The sequence below is a fragment of the Carassius gibelio genome, chromosome A20 (assembly GCF_023724105.1).
Source record: "Carassius gibelio isolate Cgi1373 ecotype wild population from Czech Republic chromosome A20, carGib1.2-hapl.c, whole genome shotgun sequence".
NCBI classification, from domain to species: domain Eukaryota; kingdom Metazoa; phylum Chordata; class Actinopteri; order Cypriniformes; family Cyprinidae; genus Carassius; species Carassius gibelio.
The window spans coordinates 13,296,530-13,319,135 of NC_068390.1; the positions used below are offsets into that span (position 1 = coordinate 13,296,530).

At 37.4% G+C, this 22,606-nt stretch overlaps 1 protein-coding gene across 1 annotated transcript; it reads right to left on the reverse strand.

The window, feature by feature from the left end:
* Window positions 1–161: 161 nt before the first annotated feature.
* Window positions 162–19,854, reverse strand: LOC127938895 (protein-tyrosine kinase 2-beta). Its single transcript, XM_052535803.1, has 31 exons — window positions 19,725–19,854; window positions 17,518–17,750; window positions 15,383–15,561; window positions 15,217–15,304; window positions 15,050–15,129; window positions 14,726–14,788; window positions 14,582–14,636; window positions 13,647–13,787; window positions 13,469–13,543; window positions 13,259–13,360; window positions 13,032–13,164; window positions 12,743–12,782; window positions 12,524–12,552; window positions 12,349–12,396; window positions 12,122–12,216; window positions 11,088–11,169; window positions 5,783–5,883; window positions 5,171–5,286; window positions 4,394–4,494; window positions 4,124–4,213; window positions 3,288–3,492; window positions 2,872–2,974; window positions 2,715–2,774; window positions 2,476–2,598; window positions 2,184–2,333; window positions 2,054–2,080; window positions 1,885–1,909; window positions 1,698–1,744; window positions 1,450–1,584; window positions 1,268–1,348; window positions 162–1,138 (listed from the first exon to the last, which is right to left on the reverse strand). The coding sequence occupies exons 2-31, from the start codon at window positions 17,707–17,709 to the stop codon at window positions 902–904; spliced, it is 3,003 nt and encodes a 1,000-aa protein (XP_052391763.1). The 5' UTR covers window positions 17,710–17,750; window positions 19,725–19,854; the 3' UTR covers window positions 162–901.
* Window positions 19,855–22,606: the final 2,752 nt, after the last annotated feature.

A 22,606-nucleotide genomic window follows, 5' to 3' on the forward strand; every position in this document is an offset into this window, starting at 1 on the left:
AATTTGATCTCATGTCATTATAAAATGTGCATTTCTAGCCTCTATAAAACATGAACAAGATATTTTCAGATATGTTTGTTTATCATGCAGTGGATGTCACCAAAAATGTTTGGTTACCAACACTCTTCAAAATGATTACTTTAATGCCCCACAGAAGATAATAAGTAACAACTCCTTAAGTAACAACACCTTTTAATGTTGTTTGCAAGCATAAAAAGCATATTTGTGCATTATGTGATTCGCTTACATTGTTTTGGTCTACAATATAAACATATATTTAATAAGACGAGATGTCAAGAGGAATGTTGGGTCATGTAGAGGATTCAGCAAACTAGTTGTTATTAACTTTTATAAAAAAGAAGAAAAAAAAGAAGATCTAGAATCGAAGTAAACAAAAAAACAAAAATTCTTGGGGAGTATTCCAAAAAGTAGGTTATGCATCATAGCTGGGCAAGTTCATGCATAAGTACATGAATAACCTCAACTTTCATTTCCATAAATGAGGTAACTTTCAAGTTATTTAAGTAGCTATCACAACTTATTGTCTGAACATAACCTGCTCTGGAGCTTATTATATAGGTAAGTTTTTCAGAGGTGTTCAGCACATACATTTATTACTATTGATGAGGCTCCAGTGACAAATGTTTTATTATAAAGCACTATTACAACATAAAGCCACATTTATTTTATCTCACACTTTGTGAATATGCATTCAAAATGACTTTTTATATTTTTTTACACAAATGTAGAAGGAAAATTGCTAAAAGAAAATTGTAAGCATAATTTTTTGTTCAATCAAGTCTTACACAGTCATTCAATCTTGATTTTTTAAATATATATATATCAAGCTGAGTATAGGACAGTTGTGTATACTCAAGTCAGCATGTCCCAAGCTGCTCTTTTAGTCTGACAGTGAGTCTACGTCCTCAGGTTTGGGTTTGGCCAGGTTTGAGCGCACTCGTGCCTGGTCTACAGCATCTAAAAGGTTCTTGGCATCCATGGCCAAAGCGTGGGCTGCTCCCAGCATCTGTTTCTTGCACTCTTCCTTTAGAGAGGTGATGGCATTCTGTTGGGCCAGCCGCATCTTAGTGATGAGCTCAGCCAAGTCCTTATTCAACAACTTCTGAGTGCCTTCAATCTGAGGGAAACATTTGTACTCCTATTAAAATCTTGGAAAAGATTAAACTCCCTTTTAGCGCCACTTAGTGGACATTTTACTTAGAAACTGCATTGATCATGTTTGATACATGTACATGGCAAATAGTACCTCTGTTCTACAGGAAACGTGCAAAGTTGGTAGTATATCATCCACACTGTTGATCAGATTTCTTAATGAGAGTCCGACAGTCTGCCGACAAAAATGTTAAAATGACAGTATGTGAAACTGTTAATGGAAATATTGACCAAAAACGGCATCAGACTTAAATCAAGGCTTTTGTTTTTTGTCACCTTGACAGGAGAGATGTAATCAGTAGATGGCAGTGTGTTTATGTCGTTTTTTAACTGCACCACCACCTTCACCACGTCCATGACATACTGGTACACACTATCCTCTGAGCGGTCCAGCTCAGCTGTAGGTGTAGGCTGAAGACACATGCAACTGAATTATGCTTCCTATCATTGTACTGGGAAAGTGGAGTCAAATATTTAACATGTACGACCTGCATACTGTACATGCGTGTAAAATGAGTCCATACCTGCACTGCGATTCTGGGTGGTTTTGAAGGAGGCAGATGGAGTTCAGCTTTAAGTGGATACAGGATAGTATAGGATGAAACATGATAATATGGTACAAGAACTCAATTAATTTTCTCAGCAAATACTGATATGTTAATTCATTAGAATTTGTTGGCATTTTTCACCTGCAAAATGCAGAGGACTTACCATAACTGAGTGGCAGTTCAGGGGTCTGATAATAAATAAATAATAATAAAAAAAACTTTAAATAAATAATAAAAACCACATTTTTTAAGAAAAAGAAAGAAAAATGCATCAGATTTATGAAATGGTATGAAAATGTTATTGATGAAATGTATATAATAAAAACACACACCTTTGAGTCTTGATGAACCATTGGGTCCTGAGAAAGAATAGTAAGCAATGCAATGTGCGTGATAAATAATATTAAAGGCAAACCTATATTATCATATATAAGAGATTAGTAAATAGGCTTTCCTCCTTACCAGAAGCTTCTCCTCCGTCTTTAACCATTGTGTGTCCTCCTCCATCTGCTCTTTCTGATTCTTCAAAATATCCTGCATGCGCTCCTTCTCTGCCTGCCACAGCCGCTGAGCATCTTCCTTACTTGTTGGCCCGAAGCTGAACTCACCCTCCTACCCCATAAACACACACAAACACAAACCTTCTGAGGTTCTACAAAGCTTCTAATGAAATATAATTCAAAATCAAATCAAATAAACAATACAAATATTAAATAATGAAAACTCATAAAAAATAATTTATTTCTATTTTTACCCCAAGACTGCGGCGACGGGGTGGGGATGTGGTCATGGTGAGGATGTTGGTTGAGTCCACTGGTGACTGGTAATCACATGGGCTGGCCAGGTCTGGTGAACTTGCACATAAAGCCTCATTAAGCTGGTGAAAATAAGAGAAGAATATTTCAAACTTATATAACACACACACACACACATATATATATATATATATATATACATTTAGTGTTTCATGTTTAAACATAATGAACACACTACCTGAAGATGCAGGCCAACACCAAGGGTATTTCCGAAGCGACTAGTATTGACTCTGGAAGGCTGAAGATGTAAACAAAATATACTGACTGTTAGCTTGGATGTGCTGCTGTAACTGAGTGTAAGGGAAAACAAACAGCAAATGAAAGCTGACAGCTACCTTTGGTGGAGGTTCACTTAACTTGGCCTCCATGATCCGGATGTTACGGGCTTTTTCTCTCTCTCTCTCCACCTCCAACTCCTTCTCCATTTGGTGGACATCACTGTTAAAAAGAGCAAGTTTGTAAAAAAAAGTGGGAAAAGATTAATATTTTTGACCAAAGAAATACAATACAATATATATATATATGTATATATATATATGTATGTATGTATGTATATATATATATATATATATATATATATATGTATATATATATATATATATATATATATATATATATATATATATGTATATATATATATATATATATATATATATATATATATATATATATATATATATATATATATATATATATATATATATATATATATATATATATATATATATTGTAGATGCATGAAGGGAGAAACCTGATGTTGCAGGCTAGTTCGGTGAAGGTGGGTCTCTCGGGGGGGTCGTAGCTCCAGCAGCGGGTCATAAGAGAGTACAGGGCAGGAGGGCACTGATCAGGTTTGGGCAGCCTGTTGCCCTGTTCCAGCTGGTTAATTACATCACGGTTATCCAGCCAGTGGAACGGCTGTTTACCTTGACTCATAATCTCCCACATGCACACAGCTGGACGGGAGCAACATGAGAGGATAAAATGGAAGTGAGAGGGAAATCACAAGGAAGGTTTGACAGACTTTTGTGCATTTTACACTTAGGGGTCAAACTCTCTAACCACTAGGCCACGCCTTCCCCTTTCATTGGAAAAACTATAAATTGCAATATAGAAACTTTTACAGTTGTTTTATAGCAAAATAATTAATTGATTATTGCACCAAGAAATTAGTTTAGGTAAAATGAATTGGCAAACTGTAAAAAGTTGAGATGGAAATGAAAGTCAGTTATTGTATGACAATTTGTAAAAAAAAATATTTAATAGTGGCCCTGAAGCGCTGAATAATGTTTGTAAGCACAGGGTGGTTAAGCATGCCAAAACTGTAAAATGGATTCATAAAAATGAATTATGTGCCCTCTGAGAATTTTACATTGACTAATAAAGATCCACGAAGGCAATTTTAGGAATACTGGTTTCTGAAGACCTTTTTAGCCTTATAATATTTGAAGTATAAAATATTTACTCAAAATGTTGGCAGTATTAATTAGTCAAACAAGCAAGTGTCTGTCTAAATTACTTTAACAGTGTCATTGTTCGGTACATTGTTTCACATGCTGAAATCTGATGTTTTACTTATTCACTCACCAAACATCCACACATCACTGGCCGCGGTGAAGCGTCTGAAGTTAATAGATTCAGGAGCCATCCATTTGATCGGTAAACGAGTAACAGATGCTGCAGACATATTGCAAGGTAATGAGAAATTGCTATGCTTGTTAAACAGAATATAAACAACACAAACAATATTTTAGAAGATTATAGATGATAATAGCTGCACCAGAGAATGAAACTATTTATCATAAAATTATTAAACAAATTACAACTTTTATGAATGTGTAAAACCGCTGAGGTAACCTTTATAATATTCTTCATCCTCTATGTATCTGGAAAGGCCAAAGTCACCCAGCTTCACTGACTCAGGTGTGGCAACAAGCACATTTCGTACAGCTATGTCTCTGTCAAGCAGATCACACCAACACACACAACAAATAACAAGGAAAAAATCAATTCAAATTATATTATCAGCATAACAATTTGATTAAAAAGGTGGTTCATTTGACATAGTAATAAAAAAAAAATTCATAAAAATATCATATCATCTGTTTATTTCCAGGCATTGTTTGTGGTCAGTAAGATTTTATTTTTAAACCAATTAATACTATTATTCAGCAAATATTCATTCAATTAAAAAAGTGACAGTAAATTAATTTTTCATATTACAATAATTCAAATGAATGCTTTTCTATTGAATTGTCTGCAAAAATGTATCAATATTTGCACAAAAATATTACACAGCACAACTGCTTTCAACATTCATAATAATAAGAAATGTTTCATGAATAGCAAATCAGCATATTAGAATGATTTCTGAAGGAGCATACTGAAGACTAGAGATGCTGATAATTCAGCTTTGCCATAATTACATTTTTAAATATATTACAATAAAAAAAACAGTTATATTCATTTGTAATAATATTTAACAATCAAATAAATGCAGCCTTGGTGAACTTAATTTTATTTTTGGATTTTCTGAAAAACATAAAAAAAATTGTACCAACCCCAAACTTTACAATTTTAGTTTTATAGCAGATGGATCATAAAGAATGAAAAATATTGAATTGCATGCCATACCTGTGTACCATGTTCACTCCCTGTAGGTAAACAAGCGCTTTGCAGATCTGTAGGCTGAAGAGAACCAGAGTAAGGTTGGTCAAACTCTGCTGGTTTTTTGTCAAGTACTTCCCCAGCTGTAAACACAAAACAAACATTTTCAGAGAAGGATCAGTGTAGCAAAAATACAAAATAAAATAAAAACATATACTGTAGAAATACAGACTTTCTGCTGACCTGAGACATTCTTAACACCACTAGTTGACTCCTCAAGCAAGTCATTCTGTACTTATCAAGACTCAGTGGTGTTGATTCATTCAATATTGAACTTTCCTTAGAGTTTGTAAACAGTTTATGATAGTTTACAGAGCCTGAAAAATTTAATAAAGCCATATCTATGGCATTCACTTAATTGAGCCTGCTAGATCAATCACAGCGGTCATGGCAAATGGAATTAGACTATGGATTGAAAGTTACGTAAACCTCTCTATCTCATATAATATATTAACACTCTCCCCAAAATAATAATTTATATAGTGACAACACTATTGGTTCTGCAATTTTCCAAAAGACATGTTTTGATGTATAATAGAAGTAAGAGTGATAACATCCAGCATCTGGGCTGTTGTTTACCTCCCCGTGCTGACACAGCTCCATGACGATCCACACCGGCTCTTCCTCAATCACTCCTATCAGTCGCACTATGTGTGGATGGTCCAGTTTCTTCATGATAACTAGACAGGTGGGACATTATAATCGAAAAAGAATACATTTACTTAATATTATATTTTTATATTTGTGTATTTTATTGTTCATTTTTGCTGCATTTCAAATGTCTGTAATATAGATTGCTTCAGTATCTGGGGCCCAGATTTTCTTAAAATATAACTAGAGTGGCCATATGTGCCATTCACAAAGGACACATCTGGGACAGAATTTTTATATTGCCTAAAACATCCATAGTAGCTTGACAAATAACATGCAGGTACTGTATATAATCGACCGATCAAGGTGCGTGAGAAGGTGAGATCTACAGCGAACAATCAAAGCAAATATGTGCACGTGTTTGTTCATTCGTTTGACTTGAAGCATCGCAGCATACTGACCATTAAATGACTTTAAAGTACCACGAGAGAGATTTGAAAGCATAAGGAGCTGTCTGCTCTACTCTCTAGCTCTTGTGAATGTCATACAATGATCGATCAGCACAGTGCAAACAGCCAAAATCTGGATATTTACAGGCAATATAGAAATCCTGGCAAGGGTGCGTCCCATAAAAATAGCCTGTATGGTCACCCTTACAAAAAAACATTATAAAAAATGAACTACTGTATTATACAAAACTTCCGAATATATCATGTGAAAACTTTTTATTATTATTGCATAATTTTGTAAGACTTCCTACGGAGCCCCGCACATCACATGCAGGAAAACATAATAGACTAAATCACGTGCACAATTTATTAATTTGTTCCCTCGATTAGCTAAACCATATGCACGATTTAGCAAATCGTAGGAATGCAATAGTAATCGTGTGCATGTTTTAGTACATTGAGGGAACGAATTAGTAAATTGTGCGCACAATTTATTTATTTCCTCTTCAGGAACTCAAGCTGCGTCGAGAACGAATGGGGAACGCGTCCAGCGTGACGTCTCTTAATGACGTGTATAATCAGTCCAATGGAAGGGCGAGACGTCATAGGCGGGTGATGTCAGAGACCAGGAAGCATAAAAGCATGAGCGGCGAAGCCGGTAATCAGCCTTGTGTCTTCAGCAAGCGCTCTGTGTGTGTGTTGGTTGTTATCTGTTTGTGAGTCTTATTTAGTGTTGTTTGTTCAGAGAAAAACTCCTTTGTCAAAGTTTCAAACAAGAGAAGTTTTGGGGGAGAGCAGGCAGCGTTCAGGCTATGTGTTTTCCCTGCCAAAGAAAAAAAAAAATAATAATAATAGGTAGGGACACACACAGTTCGTTTGTTGTCTACTTGAGAGTGAAGTGCGCAGTGTCAGCTCTCAAGGGAGTTGACGGCTGCGATGCGAGCCTTTGCTTCACTCTCAGAAGGCTCTCTTTGAGGAGAGAGCATTCACTGGCATTTCTCGCTTTTGCCGAGGCGAAACGGTGGTTGTGCTCACTTTCGGATCTGCTGGAAGGAATGTAAGACGGCCAATTTCCTATCTTCTTTCTTAGCCACCATATCCGGCACCCGCTCTCGGGGGTTTGGAAGCCCGCATTTGCGGTACTTTCTCCCCGATGAGAGGGCGCAACGCGCTGCCTGTTTTTCTCTGAGGAGATTGATGTGGAAAGGCGTCGATGAACTCTCCAGTTGCACAAGCATCAGTTGCACAAGCAGTATTATAATAAGCAGCATTAATGAAGAGTGGAGCTCGTGCAGTTGGCTCTCGGGGGGCTAATTGTGCTTTTCTCGCTGTTAAGCGATCCACTCTCACCGGGCACACTCCGAGGAGTGTGTCCGTTCATCCGATCTTTCGGTTGAGTTCACACATGATCTGGCAAACGGTTTGGAGACGGCTCGTCCTATCTCCACCCGTGTTCACTAGATCTAGAGCTCATTCTCAAGGCTTGGATACCCGTGCTGTGGTTTCTTCATCCTCTGAGGAAGAGCTCGGTGCAGCATTCATCTTTCTCTGAGGAGATTGATGTTGTTTGTGTGACTGAGTAGCAAAAAAAAAGACATGTGTACTGCTGAGGCAACGCGTGTATTACATTGTTTCGTTTTTATGTGAGTTTTTCTACACAAGACAGTGTTGACTCGTCTGGTTGTTGACTACATTTAATTCTAAGGAATAAAATGACATTTATCTGACTGTGTGAAGTTATATGTAAAGGGGAGACGCCTACGGCCTAGGACATTTTGAGGGCCAGCTCCCTCTGGGGAAGAGTGGTGTACACCGCATTACACGGTGCCCGTCTCTCCTCGGTGCCCTCAGGAGATTGTTCTGCCAACCCTGCCGGTGTTCCAGGGCACAGCGATCTCCGTCGTGTGCTTCTTTCAGTTACCGCCCGGAAACGTAGTGGTGCTGAGAGGCTCGCTACCTCTACGGAGGTCTCTAGAGCAGCTAGTACGGTCGTTCCCTGCTGGTCTGCCACTTCAGGGCACCAAGCTAGTTGCTCTAGGCACACCAGAGGCCAGTCTCGCGAGACTGGTTCCCTTAGGAGGTTACATGGCGGTGTGGGAGCCCCTGCCAAGTGTACTTCACGGGGTCCTGCCCCGAGCAGGCTCTGGTCTAGTCTTCCGAGCAGACAACGTGGGTCTGAGGACCGTCGATTTTAGGAGACTTCTGCTACGAGAGTCCTGATTCTGTTGCTCAGGACCTTGGAAAGCAGGCCCCTCTGGGGAAGAGTGGTGTACACTGCATTACACTGTGCCCATCTCTCCCCAGTGCCCTCAGGAGATCGATCTGCCAACCCTGCCGGTGTTCCAGGGTGCAGCGGTCTCCAGCGAGGTCTTCTCTCAGTTACCGCCCGGAAACGTAGTGGTGCTAAGAGGCTTGCGACCTCCTGGGAGGTTTCCAGAGCAGCTAGTTGGGCCGTCTCCTGCCGGTGCACCACTTCAGGGCACGGAGCTAATTGCTCTGATGCCACCAGAGATCAGTCTTGAGAGGCTGATTCCCTTAGTAGACTATTTGGCTGGATGAAAACTACTGCCAAATGTGTCTCAGTGGGTCCTGCACACTGCAGTGAGAGGCCACAGAATCCAGTTTTGGTGGGTTCCAAGCAGGCTCTGGTAATGGAACAGAAGTAGACTCTCTCTGAGGACAGAGGCCATCGAGGTGGTCCCGCCTTGGGTTGCAGAGTCCGGGTCCTAGAGCCAGTACTTCACTGTTCCGAGGAAGGATGAGGTGTTGTGTCCTTTTTTAGATCTGTGCTTTTTGAACCTCTCAGTCAGGGGACTGAAGTTCCACATGCCTGCACAGGCCAAGTCCAAGGACTGGTGTTTCACGATCTATCAAAAAGATGCACTTATCTCCATCCTTCTTCATCGGAAGTTCCTGAGGTTTGCTTTTGGGGGCAAAAGCCTACCAATACGGATCTTCCACTGGCCTTGCACTCTCACCCCACACTTTAACCACATTGACGATTGGTTGATATCAGCTCAATCTGAGCAGATGATGGTTCGGCACTGATGTGTCCTTCTCGCTCACATGAAAGAGCTGGGGCTAAGACTTAACGCCAAGAAAAGTGTGCTTTCTCCATTACAGAGAACCACTTATCTGGGTATGGTGTGGGATTCGACCACGATGCAGGCACGTATGTCACCTGCTCAGATCGAGTCGATCGTCACCACAGTCCCGAGAGTGAGAGAAGGCCGGTCACTCATTGTCAAGCAGTCACAAAGATTGCTGGGTCTGATGGCAGCTGCGTCGAACGTGAACACTATTGGCCTGCTGTACAGTGGTGGCTCAAGACCAAGGGTTTCTCCCTGAGAGGAAACACACTTTGCATGCTAAAGGTCATGTGGCGCTGCCTACGTGCCTTGGATATGTGGAGGAAGCCTTGGTTCTTGTCTCAGGGCCCTTTTCACCACATGATGCTAGCAACTGATGCGTCCCTCACCGGCTGGGGTACGGTCATGAGTGACCACCCTGCCCACGGTCTGTGGAGTGGTCGCCATCTTACATGGCACATCAACTGCGTGGAGATGCTGGCCGTGCTTCGCGCACTTCATTATTTTCTCCCAGACCTAAAAGGTCACCATGTGTTGGTGCGCACAAACAAAAACAGCGGTGGTCTCTTACATCAACCACCAAGGAGGTCTACACTCACACCGTTTATACAACTAGCGTACCAGATCCTTGTGTGGGCCCAGGATGAATTCCTCTCGCTCAGAGCAGTTCACATTCCTGGGCATCTTAATATTGGAGTAGACATCCTGTTGAGGCAGGGGCCAAGGCCTGGGGAATGGCGGCTTCAAACCGAGGTGATGAAGCAGAGTTGGAGAGTGCACCAGGATGGAGTTCGGCTGCTGTTAGTAGCCCCGTTCTGGCCGGGCCGGGTATGGTTCCTGGGCCTGATTTCTCTTTTTGACGGCACTCCATGGGAGGTTCCCCCCAGGAGAGATCTCCTCTCGCAGGCGGGGGGTGCGCCCCTGCATGGAACTTAGAGGCTGTAGGTGTGGTCTCTGAGGAGGCCCAACTCTTAGCTTCCTGTCTCTCAACCGAGGTTGTAAGACCGTTCTCCAATCCAGAGCTCCCTCAATGAGGAAACTGTATGCCTTGAAGTGGAAGCTTTTCACTTCTTGGTGCAGAGACTGCCAGCTCGACCCAGTTAACTGCCCAGTTGGTACAGTGCAGGAGTTCCTGCAGGCTCTCCACAGGGCTGACCCACTCCACCCTGAAGGTCTACGTGGCGGCCATCTCCCCTCTCGGTGGCCAGTCAATGGGCAGAAACCCTCTGGTTACATGTTTCCTCCATAGTGCACTGAGGCCTCCAGCCAGAGAAGCTTATGCTAAGCGGTGATCAGGATGCTATCCTAAGCCTCGAGTCCTCTGATCTCCCCTCTCCTGGGGGTCAAGACTCACTCCTTCTGAAGTTTGGCTATTGGACGTGTTGTTTACCGGTTGATTACCGGCTTCGCCACTCATGCTTTTATGCTTCCTGGTCTCTGACGTCACCCGCCTATGACGCCTCGCCCTTCCATTGGACTGATTATACAAGTTATTCAGAGACATCACGCTGGACGCGTTCCCCATTCATTCTCGATGCAGCGTCTCATTCCTTCTAGGAACCAGGGTTACATACGTAACCTCAGACGTTTTTCTTGCATGTCATGTGTGGGGCTCCGTAACTCCGTAAAAATATTTATTGTGCATAATTTAAGTAAAGATGTTGTGAGAATTTACTGTCTACAGTTCCAAAAGTTAAAGAAACACCAGTCTATGTCAATGGCTATAATAATTAACTTGAGTTTTCATTCACGTACCTGCTTCACCCACAAACTTCTCTCTGACATCAGGTGCACATTCCTTACAGGTCTTCACCGCAACACTGACCTTCTCCCCATTCTAACCAATATAATTTACAAAAATATTCTATTAAAAAATAATATTGATAATCATATTAGATCAATTAAGTCACTCATGATAAGATTTGTCAATGTTATTGTCAGGGGTGCACATAAGTGGTCCACAGGTCTGCATGCGTGACCAAAATAAAAAATGCGAAATATGTTCTGACAGCGCATTTGCGTACCGAAATGGTTGACAGCTGTTAATGCACAATTACCATTTTAGATCACAAACTGTACTATAGAAGTTTTATTTTCAACCTGAAAGCATAAATCTAGGCTATGCCTACCGTTTCAAAGCACAGAGAAAAACTGTGACATTCATCCACTGACGCTCTTTAATCAGCAGCAGCGCTAAATCCAGAAGCGCGTATACTTATTTACCGGCAACATGCCAAAATAAAAGCCTGCTGATTTTAAGTTTGAATATGATGAAAATGCTTTTGTTTATTTATTTTTAGATTCTTTTTTCCAAAGCGACTTAAAATTGGGGAATACATAAAGAGATTCTTCTTAAAGAGACAAACAAACAAAGTAGTAGTAAATATTAGCATTTTGTTTTTAAGTTTATTTACTATAAAATAAATGCATTTGTATTTAATACTAGGACTGCTTTTAATTTGTAATAATATTATCACAGACTATTATTTAGTTGATTTACTATTATTTAATTTTAAAAAAACTAAATAAATAAAGTGTAATAATATCATAATTATTAATAATTAATTTTTTATAGTTGCATTTAATGGATCATGCTATATGCAGTGTGAGGACCAAACCAAATCTCCAGGTTCTCTTATGAGAACCAGGCTGAAAAAATGATATGCACCCCTGGTTATTTTAAGATATCTAACATCTTTATGCTAAATGTAAAAGAAAAAAAAACAGATCTGACCTACAAAAACTATTTAGTTGTCATTGCATCATCACAAATGTCTAGTACTGCTTGCCTTTTTCTGATAAACTCCTTCATGAACCTCTCCAAAGAAGCCTTCACCCAGCATACGTTTCAGGATAATGTCTTTCCTTAACAGTCCAACCTTTGCTGTTGCGAAACACATGAATAATAATGAAAGCACATCAGTAAAAACAATAATGATTAAGTGCATGATTTTACAGTGATACTGACCATGAACACATAAAAAAAAATTATTTCAAAAAATATTCCCATACATACCAGGTGGTGGCGGCTTTTCATCTGGGATTTCACAGTATATATCAGAGTCTAAAAGATAAATTTGATGTTATCACTTTGTGGTGAACTTCCTAATGTTGTGAATTTATCATAATTCAGTAAATATCAAGCTAAGTGTCTGATTGTGATTGTATCTAAAGAAGGGTCTGATACTCACTGCTGTATCTGAAACTTTCTGTCTTCTTCCTAACAGCAGGAAAGAATTAATAGCATTAAGGACTGTGAAATAAAGTATCTAAAAATGTATGTCCAGCTCCATTTCACTCTGTAAATTATTCAATAAGAGATCACTTTAGAGTTATAGCAATTAATATTAATTCTGTGTTGTTGTCCTGAGGAGAAGAAAACAGAGATAGAGGACTGCTGATGTACTCACCCGGAGGGAATTTCAGGAAGAGAGTTGCGCAACTGCACATCTAAGACATCGAAGATAAATTTCAGTTTGCAATACAGAGAAATATGGCAATCCTCAAACCCACATTAATCAGAGGAGAGCTGTCATAATCTCTCAACATTTCAGAAAACTTTAGTCATTTATGACAATAATTGTAAAAATAAACAATGATCCATCCTCTGGAAGCAATTCACAAGCAACTCTTTTAATTGCCACTTTATATGAAGACTATTGACATTCACAGACATATAGTACATTCACTGGACCTTACCTTTGGGAGATATACTTTTATTTGGACCAGCTATCAAAGATGAGTCTGTGTGGTTAAGCAACCTACAGTAGCCATCGATCAGATCAGCCATGTTCTCCGCAATGGCCAGAGACGCCACACTGATTGAAAAGTTCTAGGAATGGAAAAGTTCATGGCTAGTTTAATACAAGAGTGGCATTGTGGAAATAAAGTATAACAACCTAAAACTGAAGCAAGAATGTTCTCACCTGTTTTGCACCCTCAATTTCGATAAGTAACAATGTTTTGCCATCACGTTGTGTGTTGTACTTGATACTTCGGATCTGTCTAAATTCAGCAAGGCAGACAGACTGGGAAGAGAAAATGAAAATGACTTTGAAACAACATTTGGAGACTGACAACTGGCATTAAATTAAGGAACAAATACAAGATTGGAAATAAAGTATGAAGTTGCTCACGGTGGAATCTGCTTTGGTACGTTGCCGAATGCCTTTGGGACCAATGACTAAATCCACTGCTAAACTCCAACCTTGCTGTGTAGATTAAGTAGGACTTTAGTAAATTAAATTTAGTACATTATATTTTCCACTTTGAATAAACCCCAACATTTTTTAACACCTAATCTGAGAAACATACCACTAGCTCACAAGGGAATATTTCCTCATCAAAGCTGGAGAATTCTCCATAGGTCTCAAAGAACTTGATCATACACTCGTCCTCCCTCAGTAATGCATACTGCTGAAACGTATGCTGGATGAGCTTCCTGAGTTGCTTAGGCTGTAAAAAACAAAATATTACAGTTTAGATGTAGAATTTCAGTGTATTAAGCTCTCATTAACTGCCTATTCTTTATTTTTTTTTTAGTTTATTTTGTCAGTGTGCTGATCACCCAGAGGGGGGTTATTTTGTGGTGGTGACTGGCTAGCTGCATATTATCACTTACTTCTGTACGTTTTCTACATCCATTTAAAAATACATTACATATGAACAAATCTGAATTCATGCTGAATTTATGGGCCAGATTTACTAAACATGGCATATTAACGTTACAGTGCAAAAAAAAAAAAAATTAAAGAACACAGGCACAGCCAGATCTTTTCCATAATGACTAGCACAATCTAGCAGCGCAAAATTTGTGTCTGCTTTAAGGAATTTTTTGGAGCATTAAATAATGGCGCATATAACAGGAATTTTGAAGAAATGTTAGTACATTTTGTTGCATGTTTCATTTTAATACTCTCCTCCCATAAACTTTGCGTCTAAAATGGAAACTCCTACAAATGCATTTTCATAAAGGTCAGGCACAAAAAATATCTGTTTCCACACCTGCCTGTCCAATCCTGACAGTACTATTTCAACGCCAAAACACTGTTTGCGTTGGCGCAAGCTGTTAGTAAATTTGGCCCCATAGGTTTTATTGGCAAAAGGTTTGCAGTTGATATTATTATTGGTAAAGGAGAAGTGACTCAGTAACATCAAACACAAACAATTTAAGTTCAACTTTAACTCAGGAAATCAATACAATTTAAATAAAATACTGGCACCGCAGATAAGTGGAAAACAAATCTAACCTTCATACTATCAATGAGGCCCTTAGGAAAGAACAGGTCCAGACCAACATCTTTTCTAAATAACAAAAAAGCCACAATATTAGCAAAAAAAAGAAAATCACCTTTTAAAAAAGACTTATGTACAAATGAAAAACATGAACTTACTCTAGCAAGTCAAAGTTGGACTTTTTCTCTAGGCCTTTGGCATTCATGTCTTTATAAAACCTCCTGAAAGATAGAACAAGCCACATATGTGATGCAATGCTCCGAAATTACCTCACAATTCAACACATTTCAATAATATTTGTTACCTAGAGTAATGTAAATTGAATTATTAAGTCATTGAACAGTGCTAATTTTAATTCTAGGATAACTCTGTTTATTTACAGCACTGGAAATATATACTCATTTGCTGGGCATGAAGTCCAGCACTTACACTGGATAATCAGACAATATCAATAAAAGCAAACAGACTATGCCATTTCTTACCTGATCTCCAAACAGCCCAGATGAAGAGCCATGCCATCGCTAACTTTGCTAGCGTGATGCTGCATGTAGTCACAGCGCACCTGGCAGAAGAGGAACAGTATTTACATGAACTGACCAACAAAATGTGACTCTCAAAAATTCTCTCAAATCTAGAGATGTTTGCTGACCTGTTGATAGAAATACAAAAGGAACGTCCTGTCATCTTTTAACCTTCTTATGAAATCAGCAGGAATGTAACGAATCCTAAGATCATATCTGAAATAAAACACACAAACATATATGAAAAATTCAAATAATGGCCAGTATATTGTTGATATATACTTCCTCCCTCACCTCCACTCTGCCTCGGCGTGATGGCTCTCATAGCGTTGCTCAACCTCTCCTACAGTCAGGTCTGGATGAAGCCAGTGCAACTCCTCAGATTTGAGGTGTTTGAGTCTCAGCCCAAAGCATCCTGGGTTTTGCACATTCGGGCCCAAACGTCCACTGATCAGAATAGACTGGATGATAGTCTGATGGATAAGCAAAATACAAGGTGTTCAGACAAGGTATTACAACATTTGGAATAATATTACTAGAAATACCATGATTCAGTTTTTCCAATCATACAGATTACCATTCAAAAGTTTGGGGTAAGGAATGGAAATTTAAAATGATAATTAAGACATTTAGAATATTGTAAAAGATTCATATTTCACATAAATGCTGTTCTTTTGAACTCCACAAAAATATTAAGCATCGTATCTGTGCTTAACATTGATAATAATAAAAAACTTAAAAAACTTAATAAATTATCTTTATTTAACCAGGAAAAAAACTCATTAATATGAAAAAATTATTTTACAGGATTGTCCTGGCCAACCTAGGTAGCCAAGTTTGCAGATAAACAACATAGTTATGACATACAATACAAAACAAACATACCAACATTTTACCTATTAAAAACATTTACACACTATTAACTCGTTCTCTAGATTAAGTTGTAAATACTTAAAATAATTATGACACACTAAGTTTTGTAACTTCGTCTCCTTATGGAGAAGATCTGAAGTGGCGGCATAATTTACGTTTTACCAAGCTCAGTTCTGACAGGAGCACACAAAGATTATAATTTGATTTAGAACATAATGAGTAACTACCAAATGTCCTTTGAATGAAACACAACAGAGATAAAATGGCAAATAAGCCCAATATGGCTTTATATATCAATAGATACCAATGCATTTTTGTCCAAATACTCAAAGAAGGCCATGCAACTCTTTTGTATAGTTCACAATGATGAGTTTAAAATTTACAATCAGTTATAAATCTCAGAGCAGCACGATTCAAGCAACCAAGGAGACGTGAAGGTAAGAGGGGGCATGCTGATAGGCTACATCACAATAATCAGGAAACAGTAGAAAAGTAGCAGATACTTATTTCTTCCTCACACTGAATGAAAAACAAAACTTATTTCTAAAGTAAACCCTAATCCCCCCCCCCCCTGAAATACTTAATGTGTGAACCAAAACATAGTGTGTTATCAAGTATTTGTACTCAGACACTGAAGTAATCTGGCTCACCTGAGAAGTCATAAGAAGTTTTCAGAAAATACATTTTAGAATTTGAAAATCACATACATTGTTTTTTCAACATTTAAAACAGCTTCAAAAACACATAACATATTTTGGATAATATGAAAAAAAGCAGACTTTAAAGGAGCCACAGATTGTTGCTTAGAGGGGGCTGAGGAATAAACGATAGTATCATCTGCATAAAAATGGAAACTTGAATTATCAATATTTAAATCAAGGCAGCTTATATATATATATATATATATATATATATATATATATATATGCACATATACATACATACATACACTGAATAAAACGGCCTCAACACAGATCTTTGTGGGAGTCTCTTAACAATCTCCAAAGGATCTGACTGAACACAACAGGGCAATATGATCAGGACCTGGCGATTTATTCATATCTAATTATGGAGAGTCATTTGTTGAAAAGTGAACTCTCGTCCATAAATTATGTTCAGATTCCAGGAATTCTAAATCTGTGTTTATATCATTACGTGTTTAAAAAAATAAAAAAAAAGGATTTTTTTTTGTCCTACAATTTTGGTAGAATCTGTCATTATACAAGTAATTGTAACTGTAATTTTTTTTTTTTTACCAGTTAGAAATGTAATATTTCACCATAACTTCCTAGGGTTTGTCAAATTTTCCATAGTTTAATCAAGAAAGTAGCCTTTCTAATTGCAACTATACACTTCTTGTGCACACCAATCAGAATTTAAATTTGTTTGTCTAGCCTTAGCCCATGGTGCATCCCGCTCTTGAATAAGATCACTTAAGGCAGTTGAGAACCATGGATTATCATTTTTTTATTATATACATACAGCCTTGGAGAACATAACACACTTAAAACATAAAAAATAAAAATAAAAACTTCATAGCAGTATGGTATGTATACCTTGATCTGCCATGAGCTGTCACATTTGACTAGTTTGAAGTTTCTGCTAAGGTTGCTGCTGCTGCTGAAGCACACTTTCATGATCTTCACAGGACCGCCATCTCCAACAGGTCCAAAGTCAGGACTTTTGATGCCCCCATCTCCGTCCTGGGTGGGAACGTTCCAGGAAAGGGTGCTTGCATCACTCGCCATGTCCTCAAAGATATCCACACACCATTACACAATCATCTCATCTGGTAGGAAGGCCAGTTTGGAAACACAAGAACAGGGTTTTTTATAGTTAGTTGAACCATGTGCTAAGGCATTTTCTATTAATGGCATTAATGGCAATGGTTTATAATACTTTTTTTTTTTTTTTTTTTTTTACACTTTTAGTGTTTTGTCTAAATAAATTACAAATAAAATGCAGTCATTTTTAAAAGTGAAAAAAAAAATGAAGTTATGCATGACATTGTAATTTACATTACACAATGATATACACATAAAAATAAGGGAAATTAGCGAGAACAATTATATATACAATATCAACGGTTATAATAAATTAAAAAACTCTAAAATCATCTGATAACTAATATATGGTACCCGTATACTGTGCATTTCTATAAGACACTCTAAAAAAAAAAAAAACATTCCAGATTAAAAAGCCTTCACACATAACTTTCACTTACTTCAAAACATCCATTAGACCAAAATTTACACCGTGTTTGCTCACACTGGTTGTGTTTCTGTGCTCAAATAATTATAATTATAATTTATAATCATAAATAATCTCTCTGTCCTCACACGCATGTGATTGCACTTCTGAAATGCAAATCTGATACAATATGGACTGATGTGCAGTGTGGTGTCACACACTGTTATTATAAAATGATCAGAGGGTGTTTGACAAAAATTTTAAAGGCGCAGCAAGATGCTAGTATAAATGAGGTTTAGAACTGTATGTAGTGCCTATCTTGTTGTGTTGTTTGCCTGAGGCAATGAATTCCTAGAGGTAAGGCTACACGTCCTTTTTAACGCATGACTCCATGTGTTAAATACCGTGAGATTAACTATAATCCCTTATTGTTACGATTTTAAAATTTTCCATGAATGGCAAAAATAAATGTGTCATCTTTATTTGGTTTCAGTTTCAAGTCTTAATTTTAAGTGACTAATCATTTGTTTACACAGGGCTAAAGTTGTGTCACACTTGACTAAAGCGGAAATTGCTTTTAAAGTTAGGATAGTAAAAAAAAAAACATCAGACCAGATTGACTTTACTTAGATGTTCTGAAATAGTTAATCCATTCTAGATAACAAGTAGGTGGGATTTGACCTCAGTTTTTGCAAGCAAACACCAGCTCCAAGCTACAAAGCACCCAAGGAAAGCAGGACTAGAACAAGGGAGGAGCCCTATGAAAACAGATTTTTGTTTACCTGGAAAAAAGTATTCGAATGTTAGTTATTTTTATGTGTCTAACATGTTTTTTAATTATTATTATCAGATATTTATAAGCAGGCTAATTAAATTATGTATAGTTCCATATTTTTAAACATATTTCCTGACTAAGTCCAGGAAGCAAACAAACAAATAAATATGGATAGACACTCTTGTGTTCTGTTGCTCAAGTTTTTAAAAGTTGAGATTCTAGATGATTTCCCCCATGAACCTAAATAATGCTTAGCTTTTAAATATATAATTGTATGCGGTTTCCATGAAACATAATCCTCCTCACCCATAAAATATAAAGTACAAAGGTAATGTATTGTCTTCCAGTTGTCATTTAACAAAAGCATGAAACACTTAATTCAGAAACTGACAACCTTAAACCCCTCTAAAGACGAAATAAGCACCAAGGCAGACCGCACTAATAATTCCTAGATAGTAGGTTTCGTGCGCAGCTATGGAGACACTGGAATGCGCGTGCACATAAATGTACCAGCGGAGACTTGCCCTTCCAAAACACACACATATTGATTGCCTACATATATATAAGCACGTTAAAAGAGTTTTAATATAAAGTTATGTCTTATAAGTAATATTATATCGACATATTACTACGTTTTTTGATCCTTCTTGTATACATTGCACGTTTTGTGATTTAATGAGTAACGTTAAGCGAACTATTTGATTAACAAATTGGTGTGACTAGCCTATTCGTGTGAAATACAGCTAGTGCGATGTTTCGCCCACCACTGTGTTCAATTACGTTATATTGCCCACTAACCTTGCGAAGTTGTGGTCTTGGTTTTTTCCCTATTTCCTCCAAGTTCCCCAGTCAAAGTCCAGCTCTCAGACTCAGACTTAGACTCAGGTAGACAGAGACACGGCTGCTGAAGCCACTCCCTCGAGTCGAGTGCACTTCTTTTTCATTAGGTGAGAGCAAACGGTCACCACCAATAACGAACAGCTATTTTAGACTTTGCCCTTTAAGGTGACGCAAAAAGTCAGTAGTTACCTTCTTTTACTGTCTATGGTAATTACCTGAACTATAAATATCTTAGCCTACTTTACGTTACTTTGTGATTGTTTACACTGTAGCCACATCAAATAATAATTAGTGATGTGCAATGTATTTTTACGTAACACATTTGAATAAGATGAACAAGGAAGAACAACGTTTTTTATTTTTTACTTTAGCCTCTAACATTATTAGCATTGATTGATATTAAATTCCACCGTTGTCTTGTGTTGTTATTGTTAAAAAAATTTAAACTATATAAAAAATGGTAAATGGTAAATTAGAAATAAATTGTAAATGTTAGGTGAGAAAGTTAAACTTAAAAAACTTTAAATGTATAATTTTTAAAAAAAATGAAATAAATATGAGTAAGTACAAAAATAAATAAGATATAGAATAGAAATATAAAATAATATAGATTACAAAAGCACATAACAAAGTATAATAAATAAATACAACTTTCCAAATATTAATAAATTGTTCATAAATAATACTGAAACAGCACTGTCATCAGCACTCTTGGAATGCCGCTCAGCCACCAGAATCACTGGAACTGTTATGGGTTATATGTTAGTTGGTTACTAAGTAATGTCTGTGAATAAATCCACAAATTTCTGCAGCAAACTTGAATTAGTCATTGAACCACAAACTGTTTGCCTCAGTAGATGGCAGTATTTTCACAGCAACACTGGAAAAACATCCCTTCATCCTTTTTGATGAAGAAAAAAAAAAAAGCTGAACATAATTCTTTGTGCAGTGTCTAGAAAAATGACAATATGGTTAATTTCCTGGTCACGGTATTTACATGGACTTCAAACTTATTTCTGACAGCTTGAGCCCTTCAGGATGAATGAAGCTTGCGTGAGGAACTCCAGTGCTGTGGGCAGATGGAAGTCACACTGATCAGTCGTTAATAATCAGACTGTTTAATGTGCAGAAGAATCACAATAGACATGCACATCAAGGGCAGACTCATTTTACAGAGCTTCCTGCTTCACTTAGGCTACCTTTATTCTACATTATCAATATTTTTGTCCTACAGTTTTAAATGTATCATTCTTTGATCTTTGATCTGTGTCTGACGATATAATGACTGCGAAATTAAAACTATTCCTACACCAAAGGTTGTGCATGGCAGTAACTCGACGAAGAAGAATTCCAGCTGTTAAGCATTAATGAGTTAAATTTAAATGCTCATTATATTGATGGTCACACCTATTGCTCTTTTTGCTGTCTTTCTGTCACCACATTGGCAGAAATGGATTGAGCAGTCATTTAACTATGCAAACACTCTCTCTTATTCGTCCTCCATAATTTTTTAGTATAATAGAATAGTAATTTAATTGAGTGTATTTTATATAATTTTTTTTTTAATATGTCTATATAGTTTTTATTTCAGTTTTAGTTTCATATAACCCATTTTGAATTTTTTTTTAATTTATTTATTTATTTATTTTTTTTGTTAAACCATGTTAACTAAACTATACTAGTAGAAAAAGTATGAAAGTATGAAAAATATTGCCTTAACATATAGGTAAAAAAAAGGAAAAAAAAGTTACATTTTATTTTATATACTGAAATCTTTTTAATTGTTTTACTTTTAGTTAATTGAAATAACCCTGGTTAGGATCAGGATCATAAATGTTGAATAAACACATTCACACATGATGGTACATGAGATTCTGTATGATTAAGTAGTAAATGTACTGATTCGCAAGCAAACTAGCGAGCTCTTCCTGAAGCAGCTCATTTTAATTAAAGTCAGGTATAGCTCATCCAACATTGCTCAGAAAAATGTAGGAAGGCATCCCACCTGTGGCTTATGACATCCCAATTACTGCTTTGCTGCTTATCAGAGTGCAGGCTGGCTATTACTGCTGCTTCTCACTGTACCATGAGGGCCAAGTGGGCTGTGCTGGGACTCCTATGTCATAATTAAATTAGAATTCATTACAGTGACATTGAGCTTGTGAGCAAGCACACATACACACACACACACACACACACACACACACACTCACATGTGCATTTAAGAGTAAAGCATCAATGGAATAATGAAGCTACACAATCACATCATCTGCCATCTGTGTAGTTGCATAAACCTGAAAATAGAGGTGGACAGTTAATATTTATAATAATTATTCATATTAACTATCATACTAATTACACAATAATTAGTTATGTACTTCAAAATGTGACTTTGATCAATTCAATGCATCCTTGCTGAAAACATACATTTCTGTAAAAAAGCCAAAACACACACACACACACACAAACTGGTCTGGGCTGGATGCTTGTAATAATGTTTAATAATGTTACTAATTTTACTGTATTTTTTTATTTTAAATTCAGTTTTGGTGAGCCTAAGAGACTTCTTAAAAATCTTAGTCCTGGACTTTTGTGGATTTACAAACAAGTATGGGGCAACTCTTTTTCTTTCAATATGACTGGTTCTGGTTTTCTGGAATTCAAGCACATGGTCACCATTCATTACACTATGCACTAACAAAACAGAAACCTCTGCTCGTCAGTTTCCACTATTTGCCATAAGTGTAGGGGCAAGATCACTTGGTAAAAAGAGGTGCTGACAGGTCCCCGTTATTAAGGATGCCTATGGACAGACAGTTCACACTGAAATAACATTTAGC